This window comes from Thunnus thynnus, chromosome 21 (assembly GCF_963924715.1).
Source record: "Thunnus thynnus chromosome 21, fThuThy2.1, whole genome shotgun sequence".
NCBI lineage: Eukaryota > Metazoa > Chordata > Actinopteri > Scombriformes > Scombridae > Thunnus > Thunnus thynnus.
Window position 1 is genome coordinate 5,070,618 of NC_089537.1, and position 22,105 is coordinate 5,092,722.

General features: G+C 42.2%; 1 protein-coding gene across 1 annotated transcript in view; it reads left to right on the forward strand.

The window, feature by feature from the left end:
* drosha (drosha ribonuclease III) overlaps nucleotides 1-22,105 on the forward strand; it is a 91,464-nt gene that overhangs the window by 7,540 nt on the left and 61,819 nt on the right. The window contains exons 8-16 of the mRNA XM_067578647.1: nucleotides 1,519-1,605; nucleotides 1,892-1,978; nucleotides 4,621-4,692; nucleotides 5,057-5,138; nucleotides 6,322-6,396; nucleotides 7,654-7,823; nucleotides 9,700-9,824; nucleotides 15,094-15,193; nucleotides 19,199-19,306. Coding sequence (XP_067434748.1) covers nucleotides 1,519-1,605; nucleotides 1,892-1,978; nucleotides 4,621-4,692; nucleotides 5,057-5,138; nucleotides 6,322-6,396; nucleotides 7,654-7,823; nucleotides 9,700-9,824; nucleotides 15,094-15,193; nucleotides 19,199-19,306 — 906 coding nt within the window. The remainder of the gene's footprint in view (nucleotides 1-1,518; nucleotides 1,606-1,891; nucleotides 1,979-4,620; nucleotides 4,693-5,056; nucleotides 5,139-6,321; nucleotides 6,397-7,653; nucleotides 7,824-9,699; nucleotides 9,825-15,093; nucleotides 15,194-19,198; nucleotides 19,307-22,105) is intronic.

The window sequence follows — 22,105 nt, forward strand, 5'->3', positions numbered from 1 at the left end:
AAGAAATGAAAGATAAACATGTTTTCAGTATGTTCATCGGAGTAGAGGGCATTTGAGATGGGAATTGTGTCCCGGATATTGAGAATAAGTGAAATATTTGGATAAAACCTCTGGTATAATTAGGAATAAGTGGCATCCTAAATGGCTCTCTCTCTCTCTCTCTCAGGCTCCAGTGGGAGCATCTAAATGTGTTTCCACATAGAGGGTCGGATGTGTTTATTAATTATTGATTAACGAGCCATTGTAAACATGTGTTTCTTTACTCCAATCAATATTTCAGAGGCTGGGACACATAAGTACAGATAATAAGAGTTAAAACAATGCCTTTAACTATGTGTATTTATCTATGAAGGGAACATGGAGGGACACTTTGTACACTAAATGAACATACAACATACATACGTCTTATGAAAATGACTGATAAATGCTTCCACGCCTTGTCTTATTCATAATATCTTCATGTCCTTTAGTGGTAGAGACCTCAAATATTGGCACAAAATTAATAAAAGATTGTATTTGAAGAAAAAATAATGTGGTTGCAAAAAAATGGGTTTATAGTACCCTCGATATCACTCTTGTTTAGGCATTTTGCACCTTTTTTCCTGATAGAAAATCAATAATCATGCAACTTTTAATGCTTCAGTCATACTGAGATCATGTTTGTCTTCCGTCCTGTAAAGTCTGGTGAGGACAGGAATAATACGTTTCAAGATATTAATGGCCAAACATGGCTTCCCAGATAAAATATAAAAACTGAACAAAGATATTTTACAGGTCTTAGTTTTGGGATCCAAACATTTTATAGACAACATTTTGAACAGAATCTGAGACGGTGCTGAAACCACTTTGCTGGATTCTGTGTGATTTGACACAGAATGACCCAAATCTATTATGCTGGTAAAATGAAAAAGGGGCTGCCCTCCTAGTAGTCAATTAATGAACTAATTACTTGTTACAGTCTATGTTGACCTGGAAATGCTTAGTCAATTAGATGTTTTTTTTTTTTTTTATGGGTTTATAAATGGGCTGTGTGGTTGTACTTAAGGATGTCAGTCTTTACTGGAAAATGTCCAGTAACCAAACATTTGGTTCGTGGTAGAAGTCACATGACTGAAAGTCATTTGCAGCTATTTTGATTAATAGTTTAGGTCCCTTTTTAAGCAAATATGGCAAAAAGTTTCCTGCTTTTATCTTTTTTTGTATCATTGTAAATGTAATATAAAACATTTAAAGACGTCAACATGAACGTTGGGAAACTGTGACGTTTTTTTCTGACATATAATAAATGATTAACTGTGAAAGTAGCCGTCAGATTAGTCAACAATGGAAACAATTGCTATTTGCAGCCATAAAATACTGTTGCATGTGAACAAAAAGTCTTCATTTCATATCTCCCTTCTTTTTTTTTAATCTGTTAAACGCATCATGAGCTCACACGTGTGACTGATACAATGTAAGAACGAAGGAAAGAAGAGGATGAGATATAGTATGTCAAGTGTTGTGTGTCTTTTTTTCCAGCATGTGAAAAAGTGTCGTCTAATGAACAACAACGCAGGGAAACTCTTCCACTACAGGATCACCGTGTCTCCTCCCACTAACTTCCTGGTATGAATTTGTCTTTTTTTTGTCAAAATCCTAAAATGACAGAAACTACATCTGCAAAAACACTAATTTAAGCAACAACAGTCAGATCTTAAAGAATGTAACAACAATCAAGCGCTCTATTCTTCTTCTACTGCAGGATGTTTTGTGTAGCAGCAGGATTTTGAATGATGTATTATGGATTTTTCTACAGCATCATTGAAGCAGTAATTGCTGTATATATATATATATCATATCATATATATCATGTAAACGTGTTGCGGTGTCGCTAAAGTGTTTTGTGTTTCAGACTGACAGGCCGACGGTGATCGAGTACGATGACCACGAGTACCTGTTCGAAGGCTTCTCTCTTTTCTCCCACACTCCTCTCACCAGTGTAAGCCTGCTTGTTCATTCACTATCCGGTGATACAGCGTGAATTTTAACACCACAAAAATGTCTGACAGTGTTTGTCACTGTATAGTCAGTTTTTCCCTGTTATGCCTGTTTGTTTTTTTTTATATATTGAATGTCATTGTTATTTATTTATTTGCTTGCTTTTCTTGACAGTTTTATTCAAACAATTCATCTTAAACTTAACAAAGGTCAGGTAGAAAGTTTTGGTTGCTTACAAGCTTACAGACATTGTGATTGGTTGTCATTTCCCATACAAACAGACATGTATTATACATAAACCAAGCAACTAATGATCTAAAATCTCATCTGAAGTAATAATTCCAAGTAATGTGTGATTGACAGTTTGTTTTTATATGTGTACAAAGGGTTTCTCATACATTTGTCATATTGTGATATATGTATTAATATCTTTATATTCATTTCAGCCATATAGCTCAGTGTTGGTAATCCACCCACGTCTAATTTTATTCCCTCTTCTTTGTGATGTATGAGCCCGCCAGCATGAAGCTCTGCTATGTAAAGCAGCCGGGTCCATGATCGGTTTTATTACCCCGGCTCTCCATACAGCACTCCACGTGGCCGACCGTCCTCCTCCTACATGTCTGTTAATGCGACACGTCTAATTTAGTTCAGCGGCTGAGTGAAACCACCTCTCCTTTAACTCCGCTCTCTCCTCAAAAGTAACTTCACATCGGGGCTTTTTTTGGCTTCGGGTCAGCCTCTCTTTGTCGCCTGGACAAAGTGCTCTTCTCTCACTTGCGCTGACCTTGTCTCAGAGTCCTCTCTGTCGCTTTTTGAAGGCCCGGCAATGACTGTTAAACATTAGAAAGGTCATGACTTAAAAGGACCCTCTCTTTCTGTAGCCGTTTCAGCTCGGCGCCCGACTTCTATCCCAAGGAGGGAGTTTAAAGGGAGCGAGGAATCGATAGGGCGCCAACAAACCCAGTTTCATGGGAATCTGTTCAAAGTGTTTTTACATATTTGCATCTGTATAAACCAGCAGTGTCAACGCGTTTATAGGGTTGGGAATCACGATATATATATCACAATTTCGTGTGTATACAGTATTCGTGTATCTATCTAAATGTAAGATATATCACAATATATAAGAAGTATAAATATCACAACACTGCTAACTGTAGCCTCAGTTTGTGCCTCACACAGAGCTGCTGGTAGCAAGTCTGATAAGAGACGCGGTAAACGAAAGATCCTTTTCTGTGGCAGTAAACACTATACACGACCCGCCGATAACTGACCGCTATATTCAGAGCTTAACAAGATATTTGGGCGACGGCGACGGTAGGCTTAACATTAACCTCTCATAGTATCTGGTACCACACAGAAACTTTTACAAAGTGCCATGAATGTGCTTCTAGTGACTGTCAAAGCTCCAGCAGACTCTCTGTGTTTCCAGTAGGGGTGTGCCCCAATACAAATACATTATTCGGCAAATCACAAATAGTAGGTTTTGTACAATTATTTGTTAGTTAGAGGTCTGTCCGCAATGAGGTGAAGAGTAAAGTTTTATAGTCGTAAAGTTTTATTCATAAACACTTATTGTAACACTTTAATTTTCCAAAAATTAAAAGTCTAATAAAAGCAAAAACAGGATTTTTTTAAGCCTATTTCCACTTTTATTCGAATACAAATACAAATAATTTTTGCTGCCTCAACAAATACAGATACAAATACAAATAGTCTCTCTCTCTGCACATTCCTACTTTCCAGCCTGGACACTGAGAGTCTGACAGCAGCTGATTATTTTACTTGCATGCATTGCGGTCTATTCGACTGTCACCAGTCTGTTCAACACCTCCATAAGGGAGCGGAGAGTAGTGGCGCTGTGTTAAAAGTAGCTGAATCAAAGATGTATTGATACTCGGCGCCAGTGTATCGATAATGTAATACAAGTGGAGATGTTGTGATATGTTGCAATAATTGTCCCACCCCTTAGTATTTTACTGCATGTTTGAATATTAAACTACTTGGTCAATATCCGTCTCGCTTGAAAAGAGCCCTGAGGATTAGCCATGATTTGAACTGGATAATTTAAGCAGGCCTTGTTAAAAGCCAGGGTAAACGCTTCGTGGCAGTGTGGGGATTAGAAACCTTGGGAGTGATATTAGCCCCCCCCACCCTCCTGCTAGTTAGCCGCTGGGATGGGCAAGAACGAATGTGGCTCCCAGGTTAATCTCTTAAAATGGACACCCGCGCTCTGACAACAAAGACCGTGTAACTAGGGAGATTAAACACAGAAGCGCAGGCTTATCTATTTAGCGAGATTTGAGTTACTTAAATTTGAGGAGTCAGGTTCCTGTCTCTGTGTGTGTGTGTGTGTGTGTGTAGAAGTGTGTGATTTGTATGTTTGTTTTTCAAATTAACCAAAGGTTGTGCATGTTTATACATATTACAGTAAGCTACAGTTGGATTTCTGCAGCGTACGTACAGTTTCTTTACATGTGTGTGTGTGTGTGTGCCGTTTTAGGGTCGAGCTCCACGGGCGTAGATGAGGGTTTTTAATGAGTTTCCTTGAAAAGCTTGTAACCTCTGCCTAACGCCAATGGTAATGAGTCGGCCCGTTCTTTCTTCCTCTCGTTCCTCTCGTCCCTTTCATCATCACAGATTCCATTGTGCCGTGTGATCCGCTTCAACATAGATTACACCATTCACTTCATAGAGGAGATGGCACCGGAGGTCAGTAAAACCCCACTTTATCTCCCAGCTCTTTCTCTCCCCTTTCTCACCCCCTTTGTTTTTTTTTTTTTTTATCTCAAATGGCAGAGTCTGAGCACAGTTGAGCCACACGTAACCCATCGCACCTCAGTGCCCGGGTGAGCGAAGGTGCTAATCCCCTTTAGAAGAAGGGAAAAGAGATTCTTTTTTAACCTGCAGAGGTTGATTACGTCGATAAGGTGGCTTATGCGATAAAGTTTAGAGAACTGGATTTACTTATCAGTCATATCTACATTAAGGTACTTTGTGGCAGTATGCTTGTGCTATACACTCACATACGCCGCTATCAAACACTTCTCTCTCTCTCTCTTTCTTCTGTGCTCAGAACTACTGCGTCCGAGGCCTGGAGTTGTTCGCCTCCTACTTGTTCCAGGACATTCTTGAGCTGTATGACTGGAACCTGACAGGTAGGACACCCGAGCCAAGTTGACCGCCCGCTCTGTCGTCTTCTCGTTCTTTGACCTTGTCGCCGTTCTTTTGATGAACATAGTAAGCCACAAGTTCCTCACAGAGCCTTCATTGTTTGCCGTCATGACCTTCGGCAGTGGGTGTAGTTTGCTCGGTTGTTCCGTGCTTAAATGACGACAAAACATAACCATCTCCTCGACAATGGAGCAAACTCCTTTCACCGATGAAGGCCACAAGATGAAAGCTCTGGAGGAGGACCTTGTCTCTTTTTTGTTAAACTTCCAAGGTCAACGACCCCTCAAGCTCATGTGAAGTTAGATATTTTAGATACAGTAGAGTACAGAACAGTTGCATTAATAATGTATAACTTGCTCCTTATCGCATTCAAATGTAATACTGATTACTATCTGACTTTCCTCATAAATAGGTTTGAAATGTATGGAAGCCTGTACTGTAATAAATAAACATGACATATTTATCAAGCTATGTTAATGACACAATAAATAGAGTCACATATTTTATATTCTGATATGATAACACCTGTCTGTCGGGGTAATAATGAGCAGCTGAAACATGTGCGGAAAGCTTCTCAGGTTTCTCCTCAGAGGCAGAACCGGCCAACGTGTAATTATATTAGTATGAATTTCGCCTCCACAGTCGTCATAATATGTGTATATATTTATATACGCTCACCGGCCACTTTATTAGGTACACCTGTGCACACTAATGCAATCCAATACAACAGCTCCGCCATGAATTCTACATATTTTGCCCTCCTCATGCATGTTAATGCAGTAGACAAGATATTAGGAACACTTTTCAATATACTCCAGTACATCACCACCACCCACTACGACCTCAGTAATAAACATAAAGTAGGATTATCACCTTTCTGACAATGCCAACAAAAACTGAAAATGTATAAGCTGCAATAAATGTAGAATTTATGGCAGAGCTGTTGTATTGGAGCGCATTATATTGCACAGGTGTTCCTAATAAAGTGGACGGTGAGTGTACATATGTATAGAGAGAGAGAAAGTACATCAAAGTTGTGTTTTTCTCACAAATCTGTGGTGCAATGAATTCTGGTTAATAACTTTGATGAAGATGTCAACACTCTAAATCTTTAACTTTTGTTAGGTTTTATAATTAAATGTTGTCCTCTGTTCTTCTTTTTTTCAGGCCCAGACTTCGACAACGACGTCACCGGATGCCAGCGGTTCCACTTCATGCCCCGTTTCGTCCGATTCTTACCCGGTGAGGCTCCGGACAACCTACACAGAACCCGTCCTGCTTTTTGCTTTTGCTCTTTGTCTCCCTCTAGTGGTTCAAACACACAACAGAGAAAAAAGGAACAAGAAGCTGCATGTTTCCAGTAAAGTTTACTCTCAATGTTTCTGCATACGTTGATATTTGATGGGGGGGGTGTGGGAATGAAAGGGTCACTGAGAGTGACTGTGCTGCTGCGTAGCTGCATGGTTGTTCATCTTTGCTACACATGATGGTGCTGGTGCACTATGATGTTGCCACGGTGTTTTGTTATGACAACCGTGCCACCTACCTTCTTTCCATCAAAAAACAATTTCTCTCCTAGTTCTCCCAATTTAGCCGGCTACAAACACTTATCTGCCTCTTTTACAAGAGCATAAAAAAAAAAACTCCCAAAAAACTGTCCAATCCAGTGTTTCTGATGTGATCTGTGAAGAGAAAGAGAGAGTGAGAGGAGACAAGGAGTTACAGAGAGAGCATGATGATGATGGTTGTGTGTGTTTGAAAGTTACAGTGAGAGTGTGTGGGTAAGCATTTATTATAGTCTTAATACATTTCCAGCACTGAGAGGGATTTTTTGTGTGTGTGTGTGTGTGTGTGAGTCCACGTGAACACTCGTCGATGGAGGTCAACCAATTCTGAGTGTCTATTAAAGCGATTTGACCTGTTAGATCATGCGTGCATGTGCTTTGCTGTATTTTCTATGTGCATGCATTCGTGTGTGCGACCGTGCGCTCATTCCTGATTTATTTTTTTTTATAATATTATTCCATAAGCAAATCATTATGTGCCTTCACGTATTGCGCAGCATTTGACCTTGTATGAGCTCCTCCGTTCACCTGTGTGTGTGTTTTCCTGAACAATGTGACTACGATGCATGGGCACATTTTCACAGTATGTTATATTATCTCAAAAACTCAGAGGTGAGGCGGGTTGAGATGCTTGTAAAAAGAAAAGAGAAAGAGATTTTCTCCAACATCAACCTTTATTATTTTTAAGCCAAGGATTTTGAACAGTGAAAGAAAGTACTGTATGGAAGCTCAGTAAAACAGTTTCCCTCGTGGAAAAAAGTCACAGCTTGTTAAATTTCCCAACCTGTGGCTATAAAGACTGAAATTTCGGCATGTTTTTCAATTAACTACCAATCCCAGGTGAACTGCAAGCATCGTGGTAATCATTTTATACCTCTCCCTCATACATACATTTATTTCTGGCGTGTGTTTATGCCTCTGTATGTTCTGGTAGATGGTGGGAAGGAGGTGCTGTCCATGCATCAGGTGCTTCTCTACCTGCTGCGCAGCAGCAAGCCCCTGGTCCCCGAAGAGGAGATTGCAGACATGCTGCAGTGGGAGGAGCTGGAGTGGCAGAAATATGCGGAGGAGTGCAAGGGCATGATTGTCACCAACCCGGGCATGGTAAGGCCTCCGCTTCTCGGTTACTACTACAGGCAGGAGGTGGCCTTGTCTGCCGTTTCAAGGGCATTCGACGCCCCCCCCCCCCACCCCCCTCCCCCAACCCCAACCCCGACACCGCAGGAATAAGGCTGTTCCTGTTAGCCTGTGACATGAGCAACCTCACCTATTATCCCCAAGGGCGTTTGCTGTCATCAACACTATTCAGACCCAAAGCTTTTATGTCACAATGAAGTTGGTTAACCTTCTTGTCTAAGCCCCATATTTTAAAGGATGTACAGTAATTGTGTCTGGGTAAAGGTGAAGATGTCGTTGCTAGCTAAAAGGTTGCATATGAACAGTGGATATGATTGTGTAACCTTTGGCATGAGGTGAGTTATTGAGTCAACTGCTCCTCCTGGCAGGACTGCATTGTTGCTGTAAGGGTTTCCACATAAGGGGGGGGGTGTTTTTAATAGTGTTTCATCCCTAGACTCAAGTTAAAGATTGGTCTGCCAGTCAAACAAAGTCTATTAAAAGAGTCTTATATAGAGCTTTACCCTGTTTTGGCGAAAACAGAACTATTTGGGGCAATGTTCAATAACTCTGTCATCCTCATTGTAACTGATCTTTATGAAGTATTTGTTGTTAATAACTAAATTGGTTATTTAAACACAGGTGAGATGAGGTGGAAAAGACAATTTGATTCAGTTTCAGGGTTTGGAAACCAGTCACTTTATACTTTTTGTAAAACTTCTGTAAGACTACTTGTAAAGCTATTTTTTTTTGAAAGACTAATACTTTTATGTCCATCACAATTTCCCAGAGACCAAAGTAGCATCTTTGAAGAACTATTTAGTCCAACATATGGTCCCAAACCCAAAAATATTCAATTAACAACGGTATGAAACAGATAAAAGCAGGAAGTTGTCACATCAAAGCTGGAACCAGACAGTGTTAATACATTATTATCAGAACCATTGCTGATTATTCTTCTGTCAGTAGTCAATCAATATGATCAAAACCTTCATGTCTTGTCATCAAAGTATGTTCAGCCAATTTGGTTCCTTCATATCAACACAGTGCCCTCTCAGAGCTTCCTGGTCCAGCTCACGTCATACATTCCTTCACTTTGGCTGTTGTCAAGGTCACACATACTACTCCAAACCAAAAGGTAGGCCAGTCAAACACGGCACGCTCAAGTGATTATTTCACACAGCGGCGCGGTCGACAAATGAGGGCACGAACATCATCGACCTTCAATCAGCTTTTGGCTGCATTAAAGCATAGGCAGAGAACCGGCGTGTGCTGTCGGCCTAGTATATATAAATTAGCATTTACAACGTATTTGTGTCGGGGATTATAAACAGGGCAATCATCAAGGCTTCCATCAAGCCAATCAAACCTGATTATGTCGCTTTAAAGACTAAATCAAAAGTGGCTGGCGACCTCTTGCTCTGGAATCAAAGTTTTGTATGCAGACCGCGACGAGCCAGCGCGGCTAATGTCAAGGTGAGCCCGAGCCTCGAGCCATCTGCCGCGCAGCTCATCACGCCTTATGCTACAGCCCCCCCTTTTCCCTCTGATCTCGCAAAACGCCTGACAGGCTATCTGTGATTTGGGAGACAGCTGAGGACATGTTGCTTGTCAATCTCCTCCCCGAGATAAGAGCGTCAGAAGTTAGCTCGCCATCTCTGACATCACTTTATCACCGCGTATGTGCTACAAGCTGAGTCCTCGTCTCATTACGCATCCCGTGACGGACGATCCTCACGGCACGGGTTGTTTGTTATTCCACATATTGGTAGCAGATGATTGAATGATGGCTGTCTTTGTAGCTGTATTAATGTGTTTATACTGTGCTGACTTCTTTTTTTTTTTTCCTTCCCCCCTTTTTTAGAAACCGAGCTCGGTGCGAATCGACCAACTGGACAGAGAGCAGTTCAACCCAGAAGTCATCACCTTCCCTATAATTGTTCATTTCGGGATCCGGCCCGCTCAGCTCAGCTACGCAGGAGACCCTCAGTAAGATCACTAACATACACACACATAAATGTCGACCAGCCATCCAGAGAGAACAGATCTCTCCTTTTTATAGTTCCCCACCTGCTGCGTACCATCTCCCCTGTTCCCTCCACTCCTCATTCACTCAGCGCTCTCCCAGGACGCCGTCGAAGAGGATGAGAACGGTGTATGTCGAAGAAGAGGAGGGAGAGATAGAGACCGATAGGAAAAAAAGGGGAATAGAAAGACGAGAAAACGAGCGGCGTGACATTTTCACATGCGTCGTCACGGGTCCCGGGTTTCCTCTGGGTGCCTCCGCCGTGGGAGCCGCTGCTTGCCGGTTTATGTCTGGTGAATAGTAATGCCACACACATGCCACGGGGCTGCGGTAGGGAATACAGTACTGTGCTGCTGCATAATTAACAAAAGCAGTGTATTAGATCATCAGAGCCGCTGTCTCCAAGGTGTTTCAGAGAGATGTGACAAACACGGCGCCCAAGCACCAATCAAAAGTCGGTACACAACTTGATTTCTGCTCTCTCGTTCTAAATTTAAACCTGTGGATTTTCAACTCGGAGTATCTGGTTCCCATCACAACAGTCAGATGGAAGGAAAACGGAGGTGATGAAGATGCAAACAAGAGGATGATCATTAAGAAATGCATTTAGGCAGAACTTGTTTGCTTCCTCCCTCTGACTAATGTCCTCTTCCCGCCCCCCCCCCCACCCCCCCTCCCGCCCCCCCGCCGCTACATTTAAGCCGTCTGTCCGCCGAGCACTTTCATCCCCGTGCACCCCGCTGCCATGTCAAACTTCTCAAAGCAGGCAGACAACGACAAATTTATGGATGGACTGGGACATCATTAGCTGATGCAGAAACGAGTAGTAAGAGACCAGTGGAAAGGATTTCCTACCACTGCTAATGATGCGTGTAGCGAGGGCAGGGATCGGCGTTGATTGCGGCAGCAGCGATGCCACAGAGAGAGAGAGGGAGTCTCGGACACGGAGGCGGCATATATCTGGAACATCCCGAGTCCCTTAAAATGCATCTACGTGTCCCTCGCTCCCGTCCTTTCCTCGTGTCTTAGTCCCTCCCACAGAGGATGCATAAAGAGACGCGAGGAGAGAGAGGAATGAGACGTCCTTTCAGTTTCTGATGACGGTGGCAGGTGATCACAGCAACTTTAGACGGAGTTTGTCCCACTCAGAGGCACAGGAACCATTTCTATACTGGAGGAACGCGTTTATATTATTTATTAATTATTTGCGTCTGCATTTATTGATATTTTGATTGTGAATTCATTATTTAACAACCCAGAATGTGTGTCTTTCGAACACTGGAAATGATTTATCTCGCTAAGTGTTTCAGGGGAAAATGGAAGTCATGTAATTAATCAATCCCCGACACATGTGACTGAATGGAAACGACGATAAATGATGTAACATATAAATAAATAAAATATAATAACTCTTCCTTACTTTAATTGTACCCATGATAAGAGTTAATGGAGGGAAATAATAATAAGATCATGAAAAGAGAAATCTTTTTTAATAAATGAAGACAGTTTTTATGGTTCTTTTGTTGATCAGACTGACAATTAACAAAGAATTTTAATTAGACGTTGAATCAAAAAACAAATAAAATAGATACTCTGGAGTGTCATCTGCTGTCTGTCTCCAGTCAGTGACGTATCAGATCAGTCCGATCAGCTGCAGCGTCCAATCAAAAACTGATATCCAATAAGGACAACCTTACAACCTTATGGGGATGTACCCATTAACTCATGAGACTGAAGAAGCAGTGTTGTCTCCTTCACGCTGCCCATTGGATGCATCTGTGTGTGCGTTTAGGACCGCCGCTCCAACTTCTCCAGATTTTTTTTCCATCACGACCACTGAGGCAAGAATGACGACATGTCAGAGGTCAGGGGATGTAATGAAAAGAAAAAGCTGGATGGGAAAGATGGCACATGACAGAAATCCAGTGTGAGAGAGATATGAAAAGCAGAGAACATAGAAGACTTTTGTTTGAATAAGCCATGGCCACAGTCTCTTTCTTTCTTTTTTTTTGTGTATAAAATTCCTAGCAGCAGTTTTTTTTTTTTCTGAGTTGGACCTAGTAACATTTCTTTTAAACACTTCCAACACAGCTCAAGTTTGAATTGAATACTGTCACATTTACGCCTCATTCACACACTCTCACCCTCATTCAAAGAGGCACGCTCTCTGTGGTTTCTTATAAACCTGAAGGTTCCGCACGCGTTAGCCTTGAGAACATCATTTATATACTCAGCTTTGGTTGAGAAGTTTTGTTTTTTTTTTTTCCTCACATTGCTACGATACTGGCATACAACAAAGTAGTTCATTTCCTTAGCGATGCATTATTTCATTCATCTGCTTTTCCTCCATATTGTTTGAGGTAATTTCATAGTAACATGTCATAAAAAAACAACAATGACTGATTCATCACATGCACAATGAACAATAATACTGTGAATTAGCCAATTTTGAAGTTGTGGTGGAGACTGTAATGTAATCATAATCCATTAAAATGTGTTTTAGTCCAATTTTCTTCACTCAGTTTTTTATAATTTTCAACTTTTAAGTTACAATATTTACAGGATCGATATTCATCACAAATTCTTCCCACACAACATTAGAGCAAAGTGTAATTAAAAGAGTCACCAACAAACATCTTATCGTTTTTAATATCAGGCCATTAAATCAGCTTTATTAATGAATTTACTGCTATTGGTCATCATTTACATCATTACACTAATCCTTGCTGCTCCTCACTGGTTACCTGTGAGTTTTTAGAATTGATTTTAAGATTTTTACTGCTTGTTTTTAAAGCCTTGAAGGCTCCTGCCTATATCTGCTAAATCCCTATTAGCCTGATCTTTGCTTGAGATCCTCCAGCAGGGACCTACTAATGGTTCCAAAATCTGGACTTGCCACTAAAGGTGTTCGGGCCTCTCAGCTTTATAACTCCCTGCCTGGAGATTCATCTTATCTTGTTTATATCTGAAGTTTTAGATCTTATTTACTTGTATTATCTGTTTTTATTATAAAGGACTTTGTAAGTATCCGGAGACAGTTCAGCAAAGTGTAATACAGCTGAACTTCTTCCCACACTGTTCACAGGCGTATGGTTTCTCTTAGACAGACGGCGTCCCGCGGTCAGCTTCTCCTGGTTCCTTCAGTGTTTTAGTCATTCAGGAGGTTTTTCACCGGGAGCCGAAACATCCACAGAAGGGGTGTGTCCGAATACAAATACATTATTCGGCAAAGCACAAATAGTGGGTTTTTTTTTTTTATAAATATTAGTTAGAGGTCTGTCTGCAAAGAGGTGAAGAGTAAAGTTTTAGCTCAGTAGTCAGCACAGTCGTCTGTGATCTGGGAGACTCCAATTCGAGACCCGGTGTGGGGACTTCGTCAGGTAGTTTGTTCATAAACACTTATTGTAATGCTTTAATAAAAGCAAAAACTCTTTCCACTTTTATTCAAATACAAATACAAATAATTTTGCCGCCTCAACAAATACAGATACAAATACTAGACTCTCTGCACATCCCTAATCCACAGGGGTCCCCTCCTCTGTAAGACAACCGGACCCGATGACCAAAATATGACACTGTTTGGCAGACAGAGGACGACCTGTAGCGGCTGGTTGCAGAGTCATGTCATCACTGCTACGAACAGTACTTGAACTTAAAATACACGTCTGATGACTAAAATCCTTTATCCGGTTAAAAATGACCAAGATCCAAAAAGTATATCGCAAAAATGTGTCCCAAAACTGGATAAAAAGCTTGCAAACACAGACGCCGACGCATGCGAAGTAAACAGTTAATCATCCTTCAGTTCATCATAAGTGCAATGATTACTCTCCAACTTCCAGCAGCCACTTTGGGCTCCCTCGCCAAGCATTGTGAGTATTGTAGCGCTATCTGAAACAGTCTTATCGTGTTTTAAATATAGTCATCACACAACATTTATGTACTGTATATTCCAATGCCAAAAAAAAAAAGCTGTTACTTTTTACAGAGAGACAAAGCCAGCAGTGTTTTTTAGATTCAGAAAAGGACGACTAGAGATAGGAAGCAGGAAGGAGAGAGAGAGTGGGATGGAAAGAAAGAAGGCGACATACGCTAATGAAAAGCATGTGCAGGGAGTGGCGAAAGCTGCGGCAGTGCTACCCTGAGAGCACACAGCGGATCTGTGGAAAGGTCATTGGAGCGGATTGGGGACGAGAGGGCCTCCCAGGCTGGATAGACTCTCCCTCTCTCTCTCTCTCTCTCTTTCGCCGTCTCGCTCTCTTTCTTGCTCTCTCTCTGTCTCTCGTCCGCTCGGGCTGCCTCAGTGCGGAGGTGGTGGTGAGCTGATAATCGGGGCGGTAAAGCCGTCTCATTCCCTCGTCTCAGTCTCTAATGAAGTCCCCACTATTAAAGCTCTATAATTCTTCTATTCCACAGCAACCCTCCCCTCACCCCCCTCCCACCACCACCACCTCCTCTCCCTTCCTTTTTTCCTCTCTCTCTCTCTCTTTCTCTCTATCTTTATACCTCTCTTCCTTTCTCTCTGTCAATGCACCACCCCTATCCCCCCCACCCCTCAAACCTCACCACCTTACCCCTCCATCCCACCAATCATAATTGAATAACTCTTGGTAAATGAGGAGAAAGTCTCCTGAATGGGAGCAGAACGGTCACACTCGGCCCTCAGTGCATCAATCAGGAGGTCTGATTGAAAAGAGAGAGAGAGAGAGAGAGAGGGGGGAGGAGACGAGGAGAGAAGGGGGGAGAAAAGGGGGGAGGCGGTTAGCGTGGTGGCTACATGTCACCTTGCCGATAACTCCCTGCCTCTTTTCAGATGCAAATGAGAGCAAAGACAATGGGGTTTTATAGAAAATGAGAATAAGGAGGTTGTGAGATAGCTATGGAGCCATGTGTCAGGGCTGCTCAAATGTTTCATGACTTACAGCTTTTTTTTTTTTTTTTAACCAGAAAGGAAAATATAGTGAACTGCAAATGTGTGCGTGCTCACAGTTCAAACGGTGGACATCTGAAACACAGAGAATCTTCTGTGTCCGCTGCCCTCACACACACAAGCAGCTAATGCAATAACGGCCGCAGGCAACTGTTAAATTATGTTTAATATCAGGCAAGCGGCAGATGAAATATTGATGTGTTGTTGCAGAGCAGGAGAGCGAGCGAGCAAGCCAGCGAGCCAGGGAGGGAGAGATAGACTCCTGTCAGCTCCTGACACCACCTTATTTACTGTTTTGGCAGGTACCAGAAGCTGTGGAAGAGTTACGTGAAACTACGCCACCTGCTGGCCAACAGCCCCAAGGTCAAGCAGATTGACAAGCAGAAGTTGACACAGAGAGAGGTGGGTTAAAAGCTTGTTTCCTTTGTCACACTCGTGTTTTAAAATCGGCCTGGATGTTTTATGCGGATGTGTTTTTTGGAAGCTCATACACAAGCTTTGTTTTTTTTTTTGCTGAAACATTGGAGCTTTTGCACGCTCTGCAGAAACAAGAAACTCACAGCCATTAATTTCAAAAAACAAAAAACTTATTACTGATATTCCTGCTGTGTGCATCGATTCAAATGCTGTTTATCTGCAAGTCGCTGCTGGTAGTCGAGAGTCGTTCCCTGAAAGTAACAAGGATGACACAGCCAAAAAAACATACAAATGTTTCTTTTTTGTTGGTTTTTGTAAGAAGCACAGCCTCAATTTCATGCCTTTTTGCTTTTTGTTTAACCAGAACAGAGGAATATTTAAATTTTTTTTTTGCTTTCAGGGCCTTACCTTGGAAAAAAATATTCATTTGCTCATTAGTACCGTGTAAGGCAGATATGTTACATAATTGCTGACCTGCTTCTTTTCAAATAATGTTATTTGAGGTTATGTGCTGGTAAAAAAAAAAAAAAAAAAAGAAAAGAACTTTTAGATATAAAATGATTGGTTTTACTCAACTGTAACCGTACAAATTGTGGATCAGCAATCATCTCCTTGTCATTATTCAACAAACAAGCTAAATTAAAACTATATTCACTGAAGAGTCAAGAGAAAATAGAAGAATTATATCTTGTAATGGGAAGTAAGTAGGATTTTGGAGCATGTTGTTTGGCCTTTGCCTGATTTCCTCTCATCCCTTGAATGAATGCTTTCGTCTGTAGGTCAGATATAAATGCTTTGCTTATATTTAACAGATTAATACATAATATAGATGAATTTACAGCTCAGGAACTGCTCTCTGGAGTTCACTGTGGAGGTCAAACCACCACAAGAGACCTAGAATGGTAAATATTTAGGTTTGGTGAAGTAATGACCATGTCTCCAGGTGCTGTGTGTGGCCTGTAGTAGCTGAACACAGTCCATGTCCCAGCATATCTCTCCCATAGGGACTGCTGTAACTTCTCTGCAGCAGATGTAACTTTCCCCCCACCTCTCTCTCTCTCTTTCTCTCTCTCTCTAAGGCTCTGAGTGTGCTACAGATCCAGTCTCTTCCTTTGGTCTTGTTTGATACACTCTGAACCAATAATGAGCAAGAACTCCGAGCTCAATTAGCTTGTTTCCCAGGTAGCTCCGCGAAGCTGTCTGGCTAACAGGCCCTGACAATCCTACTGTCAACCTGCACTGGAGCAATTAGTGAACCCAAACACATGCACACTCACACACAGGGTCCATCAGGCTCCACCACAAGCATTAGCCATGTCAGTGTCTCTTTACTGCAGTGGCAGTGTGGCATCAGGGCTTATTTAATGCCCGAGGGAACACTGAAGCTTCCTGCGTAAATGGTCTTTCAGTAAAAAGACTTAAACGTCGTCTCCTCTGATAGGTATTTTCTACCATTAAGAATCGCCCTGTCAGAGGTGTTCACTGCAATGTTGTGCTTCTCGAGCTGCTTCTCCGATACCTCTGTGCTCAGCCCTCAGACCACGTTGCTCCGGGGAGACCAGAGGTGTGCTCCTCGGCGAGAACTGGCCTTCACACCAGGGTGCACGCCTTTGCACCCATGCACCGAGAGCACGGACAGTTGTGTGGACATTCAGGCTGACTGTGTGTGTTGCCTAGATGGATTTTATGCAAAACTCTCAGCCAAACATGCACATAAACTGATATTTTCATCAGAACTACTTAACTCTTGTGACTAATTTTTTGTTTTTTTCACACAATCTTGACATTTTCATGGTTTTTTGCTAACCGTCTCCACAAAATAACCAATAACGACAAGGTGAAAACGTGACTTAAGACCTTTTTGGTAACTGTACTGAAAATGAAATACAGAAGTATGTTACTTTATTATCACATATCTCTAATTTGAATAAGTATTCAGGCCCGAGCGAGTACTTTGGCAGTGGTTGCAGCTTTGAGTCTTCTCTATCAGCTCAGCATATGTGGATTTTGGGGATTTGCTCTGATTCTTCTTTGCAGATTTGGCCGAGCTCAGTCGAGTTGTATGAGGAGCATCTTTTTGAAAAGATATCTTCAACTCATTCCACAGATTTTCCATCGGTTATAAGTCTGCGCTTCAGCTGGGCCACACATGAATTTAACATCTTTTTTTTTTTCTCAGTTTATTCCAGCGTTGATTGGGATGTGTTTTTGAGGACGACTGTGCTGTTCCAACATGCGTTTTCACAATTTGGGGATTTTGGCACTTGAACCTGATTCCTCCATAATAATTTTTATGTTGGGTATAAAATCTAAGCATCTTACCAGCAAAGATACAAGAAAAAATGTAGGTGACAGTAGGAAAATTAACTGTAAACAAGAATTTTATGCTTTTTTTTTGTGGTTTAACAGAATTAACAGGGCTCAAAATGTTTGTTCTGAGGGTGTTGCTATAGGAAGAATGATTGAATCAAAAGGTTTTATCCCAATGGGGAGTGACATTTTTACATTACGTTACATTTATTTAACGGATGCTTCTGTGCAAAGCAACCTAAGAAATGTTCATTCAACCTTCACAGGAGCAGCTAGATGTTATCAAAAATATTAAAAGTGCACATCCCCCCAAACATAGAACATTTAGGCCCAAGCTTCATCCAAGAGGAAAATTCAGGTATCTAACATCCTCTGTAAACTATGGATGTGAAAATCTGAACATAAGTTTTGGGAGACTCTATCCTGGACCACATACAACTACATCTACTTTAATCATTTAACCTCCTCAATGGACTCCACCTGCAACAGATGTACAGATGTAGAATTTCAGACACTGACTTTGACCTCAACCTGATCCACAAAACACAAACACCCCCCCCCCCCCCACCAGGACAGGAGGATGTAATGATAGAAGTCAAATGTGCCACATCGTGACACATCTGTTTGACCAGCAGAAAGTTAGTTTTTGTTCCAAGAGACTTGTGCATCCCTACCTCCCCTTTCTGGTTAATTATTTACTTTTTGTACTTCTAGCCATTCCCTAACCCTGTAGAAAGCCCTGCATAATAAAGTATTTACATATCATTTGCACTTCTCTGTGATTACTGCTTTCCATATACAGTGGCTGGCTGTCCATGGAAAGATTTGTTGTGTGTGTGTGTGTGTGTGTGTGTGTATGTGTGTGGTAGCAGCGCGTGCACGTGTTTTTGCGCGTGGGGGCGAGCGTGTTCACTTTGATGCACAGTTCAAAGTAGGATGGCATTATTTATTCATGCCTTTGTTGTTCTTATTTCCTCTGCGAGTCAGAAATTCCTGGCGTTCCATTTTAGGCAGATCACGGCTAACTCGGAGTCGATAGCGTCACGGGCGAATGAAACACTCGCGTGCACACTCACATTTAGGAGGTGCAGACTGTCAATAATCTTCCATCTTGGTTATTTGTAGGACCCTCTTGTCTCAGAGTCAACACCCCCCCCTCCTCCTCCTCCCTTACTGAATTTCCAGTTATTTGCTATAGGGCTGACATGATGCTATATGTGTGTGTGTGTGTGTGTAATGATTTGTGCTGCCTCTGATAAAGGTATCTCTAGGCTCTTGTTTGGTGGTCCTAATAGGTAGGCAGGTGCTTCAGTTCTCGGTGGCTGGGATTGAAGCCTCAGTATGAGCCTTCCTACACCCTGCACCACCACCACCACCACCACAGCTCATGCTCAACCATTGCGGCGCCTTAATTAGCCAGGCCCAGCAGTGCTGTCGCTCTTCCCCCTGTTGCTGCTGCTGCTGCTGCTGCTGTCCACCACCGCTATACTGTATGTGTGTCACGCCATGGAGGTTTCAGTTTATTGCATGTGCCAGCTTTATCTGTTGGGAGAGCAGGAGCGAAAAAGAAAAGGGGGGGGCGGAGGGGGGTAGAGGGCGGGGTGCTGTTTTGAGGATAGGAGCTGTCCCCGTAGGCTGCGCTCCAACAGATCAATAATTGACTGGCTGGTTGTTTGGCAGGAAGCTCTTCAGAAGATCCGTCAGAAGAACACCATGCGCCGTGAGGTGACAGTGGAGCTCAGCAGTCAGGGCTTCTGGAAGACTGGCATCCGCTCCGACGTCTGTCAGGTAACAACCGTCGACTGTATTAACGCACAAACACAGACACGCATGCATACATTCTGCAATAAAACACTCATGGATCTCACACGTGTACGCATGCGACACATTCAGATGTTTAAGAGACGCACAGATTTGTACAAGCACTCACTTACACAAGCACATACACTGTTACATAACATTTAGACAATGAAACTCTCCATATAGATAAAAAAAAGTCATGAAAAACAAATAAAATGCAGAGCAGAGACTGAAGAGAGGCAAGAAAACCTCCTATTATTCAACAATAAACAAGGAGATAATAATAATAAGCTTGTTAGACAGATATTTACAGGGGCTGGGTGCTCTGATGGTGAATGCACACTCACCTGTTGACACCTGTCTGTACTTTGGGACAACCAGTAAGGCTGAATCTGAAGGTTTTAGAGCATACTCTGGTGTTTGCAAGACCTTTAAAAGCCTTAAAAGTCATCAATAAAATATTAAAATCAAATCCGACTGGACAGGCCAACATAGAGCAGCTAAATCTGGGGTGACACGGTCGTATTTAAAAGATAATTCCAGCTTATTACAACTTATTGTCATAGTTTTGGCCGAGTTTGAGAAAGAAACACAAGCAGTCAGACAGGTTTGTTGTATCTCTGTGGCTCAGCTATTAACTGGATGAATACAGTGTTATCATAACCGATAGCAATGATGGCCAAAACTGTGGAAAAAAAAAAAGAAGTCACAATTTGTAACACACCGCAATTATACTTGCCGAATCCGCGCATACACGCACCCAGCAGTACTTCCAATCAGACAGACACAGACCAGCGCTCGCCGCAGCCACAGTCCAAAAAAACCGGAGGCCTTCTGATCTTTCCACACATTGCATCACTTCTTCATTCAAGTGTCAAAATCTGTGTAAGGAAAGTGGACTCCCACAGAGCCTCAGCAACCATACCCTTCATTAAGTAATGTCTGAGACCTGACAGTTTACTTATATACAAATCCACCGCCACTCAGTACGGCGAGAGGACATGTGCCATGTTATCTCCTCCACGCGCTAGTTAGCGGTAAAATAAACGAAGACGGAAATCCCATCTCCACATGCTCTTCTATTTTATCTCGAGCTCAGAGAAGTGTGACAACATATGCGGCTCACAGTTTCGTGTGCATACAGTTTAGCATAGGGGGTCCCTAATGAGACTTGAACCATAACCCTTAATGTGATAGCGCCACGCTGTGCCCACTGAAACATACAGAAGTGCATTTGTTCACGGATTTGTCAGTGTAATGAAGTGGACTTGTATGCTTTATTTTATTATTCTTTCATACATCGCCCTTCCCTCCCCATATGTTCTGCTTGTTACTCTGAAAATAATTGGCATCAGCGTCGCACATCATCTTCTGTGAGCACATACCCCATCGCCGTATGTGGCGGCGGCGGCGGCGGCGGCGAGGATAGCCATACAGCTGATGCTCAGGCTCACATTCGGTGAGGAATGACAGGAAAAGTTCTAGCCTCACAAGCCAGACCCCCCCCTCTTTACAGCAAGGTCTAGCAAAGAAGGATCCGATCAATAATTGCTGCCCAATTATATTTGCTTCAAGCTGTACCGCTACGACTAATTGGTTCATGAATAATTTCAGTTTCGAACTATGCGGCGGCAGCAGTGGCGGCGGTACACCCCGCACAAAAAGTGTGACACCGACGGCAAAACTGACCCCGTAGTCTCTTGATTCTAAAAGCAGACACTCGATCTGGAACAAAATCAACCTCCTCTAGTTACTGACATCGCTCGGCTACACCAAGGTTATTTGACTTGAAAAGGCTCCGTCAAGGACCAGGCTACACGTTAGAGGCAGGGATGGGATTTATTTATTCATCAATGTTTCATCAATTGTTTTTTTTTTTTAAATATATTTTTGTGTGTGTTTTGTGATTCACTGCCATTTTTCCCGCTTTGTCCTCCTGACGTTTTGTGTCGGTCAGAAACATTTCAAGGGAGAGGCAGCTTGTTTTTAGTCCCTGCAACAGTGTGTTACATTTATTTATTTATCTTCATTTACTATATACATTAATCCACCTGCTTTAACTAAGCTGCAGCATGAAGGAATATACTCTACCTCTCTCTTAATTTGTATTAGTAGCATGTGAGTACTGTAGGAAATAAATTAAAAATCTATTGCAAATTTGCTTTAATACTGCTGAAGAGATGTTTCCTGATAAAATATCTTGAAATAAGTTGGAGTAAAGTAAGTGTTTAGCCTCATAATGACATCTCTATTGCAAGATATACGAAATACATCCAAATAAATGAATCTTTAAAAAGTTCAGTTTCTTATTTATGCCTTATGGAATAAATTAATATGATTAAACCCCCCAAAAAACAAGGTGGGATCAGCATTATATCACGTTGTAGTTCATAAAATGATGATAGTGTGAGTTAAAGTGCGATTTAAAATTCATGTTTGCAATATTTCAGCCAAGGGGAAAAGACCACTGGTCCTGGTTGGACGATGTCCAGAAATACCCAAATGTCATCCGTGACAGTAAATTAGAAATTTCCCACCTTTTAATTACTGGAGTATCATCTCTAACAAGCCCCCCCACCCACCCTCTCCACCCACCACCCTGCCTTTCCCACACTCACACTCATATATACTCTTGTCACTCAGACGGTCATCATCAGCACAGGTCAGGGTCCGGCTTTGTTAATTGGCTGCTTAACAAGGCCTGGGGAGCGTGTCACCACAGCCCCTGTGATGGCCCCAGGGCTACGTGGCAGCGCTGCTTGTAGCCGCCGGGGCCTCGGGGCTCAC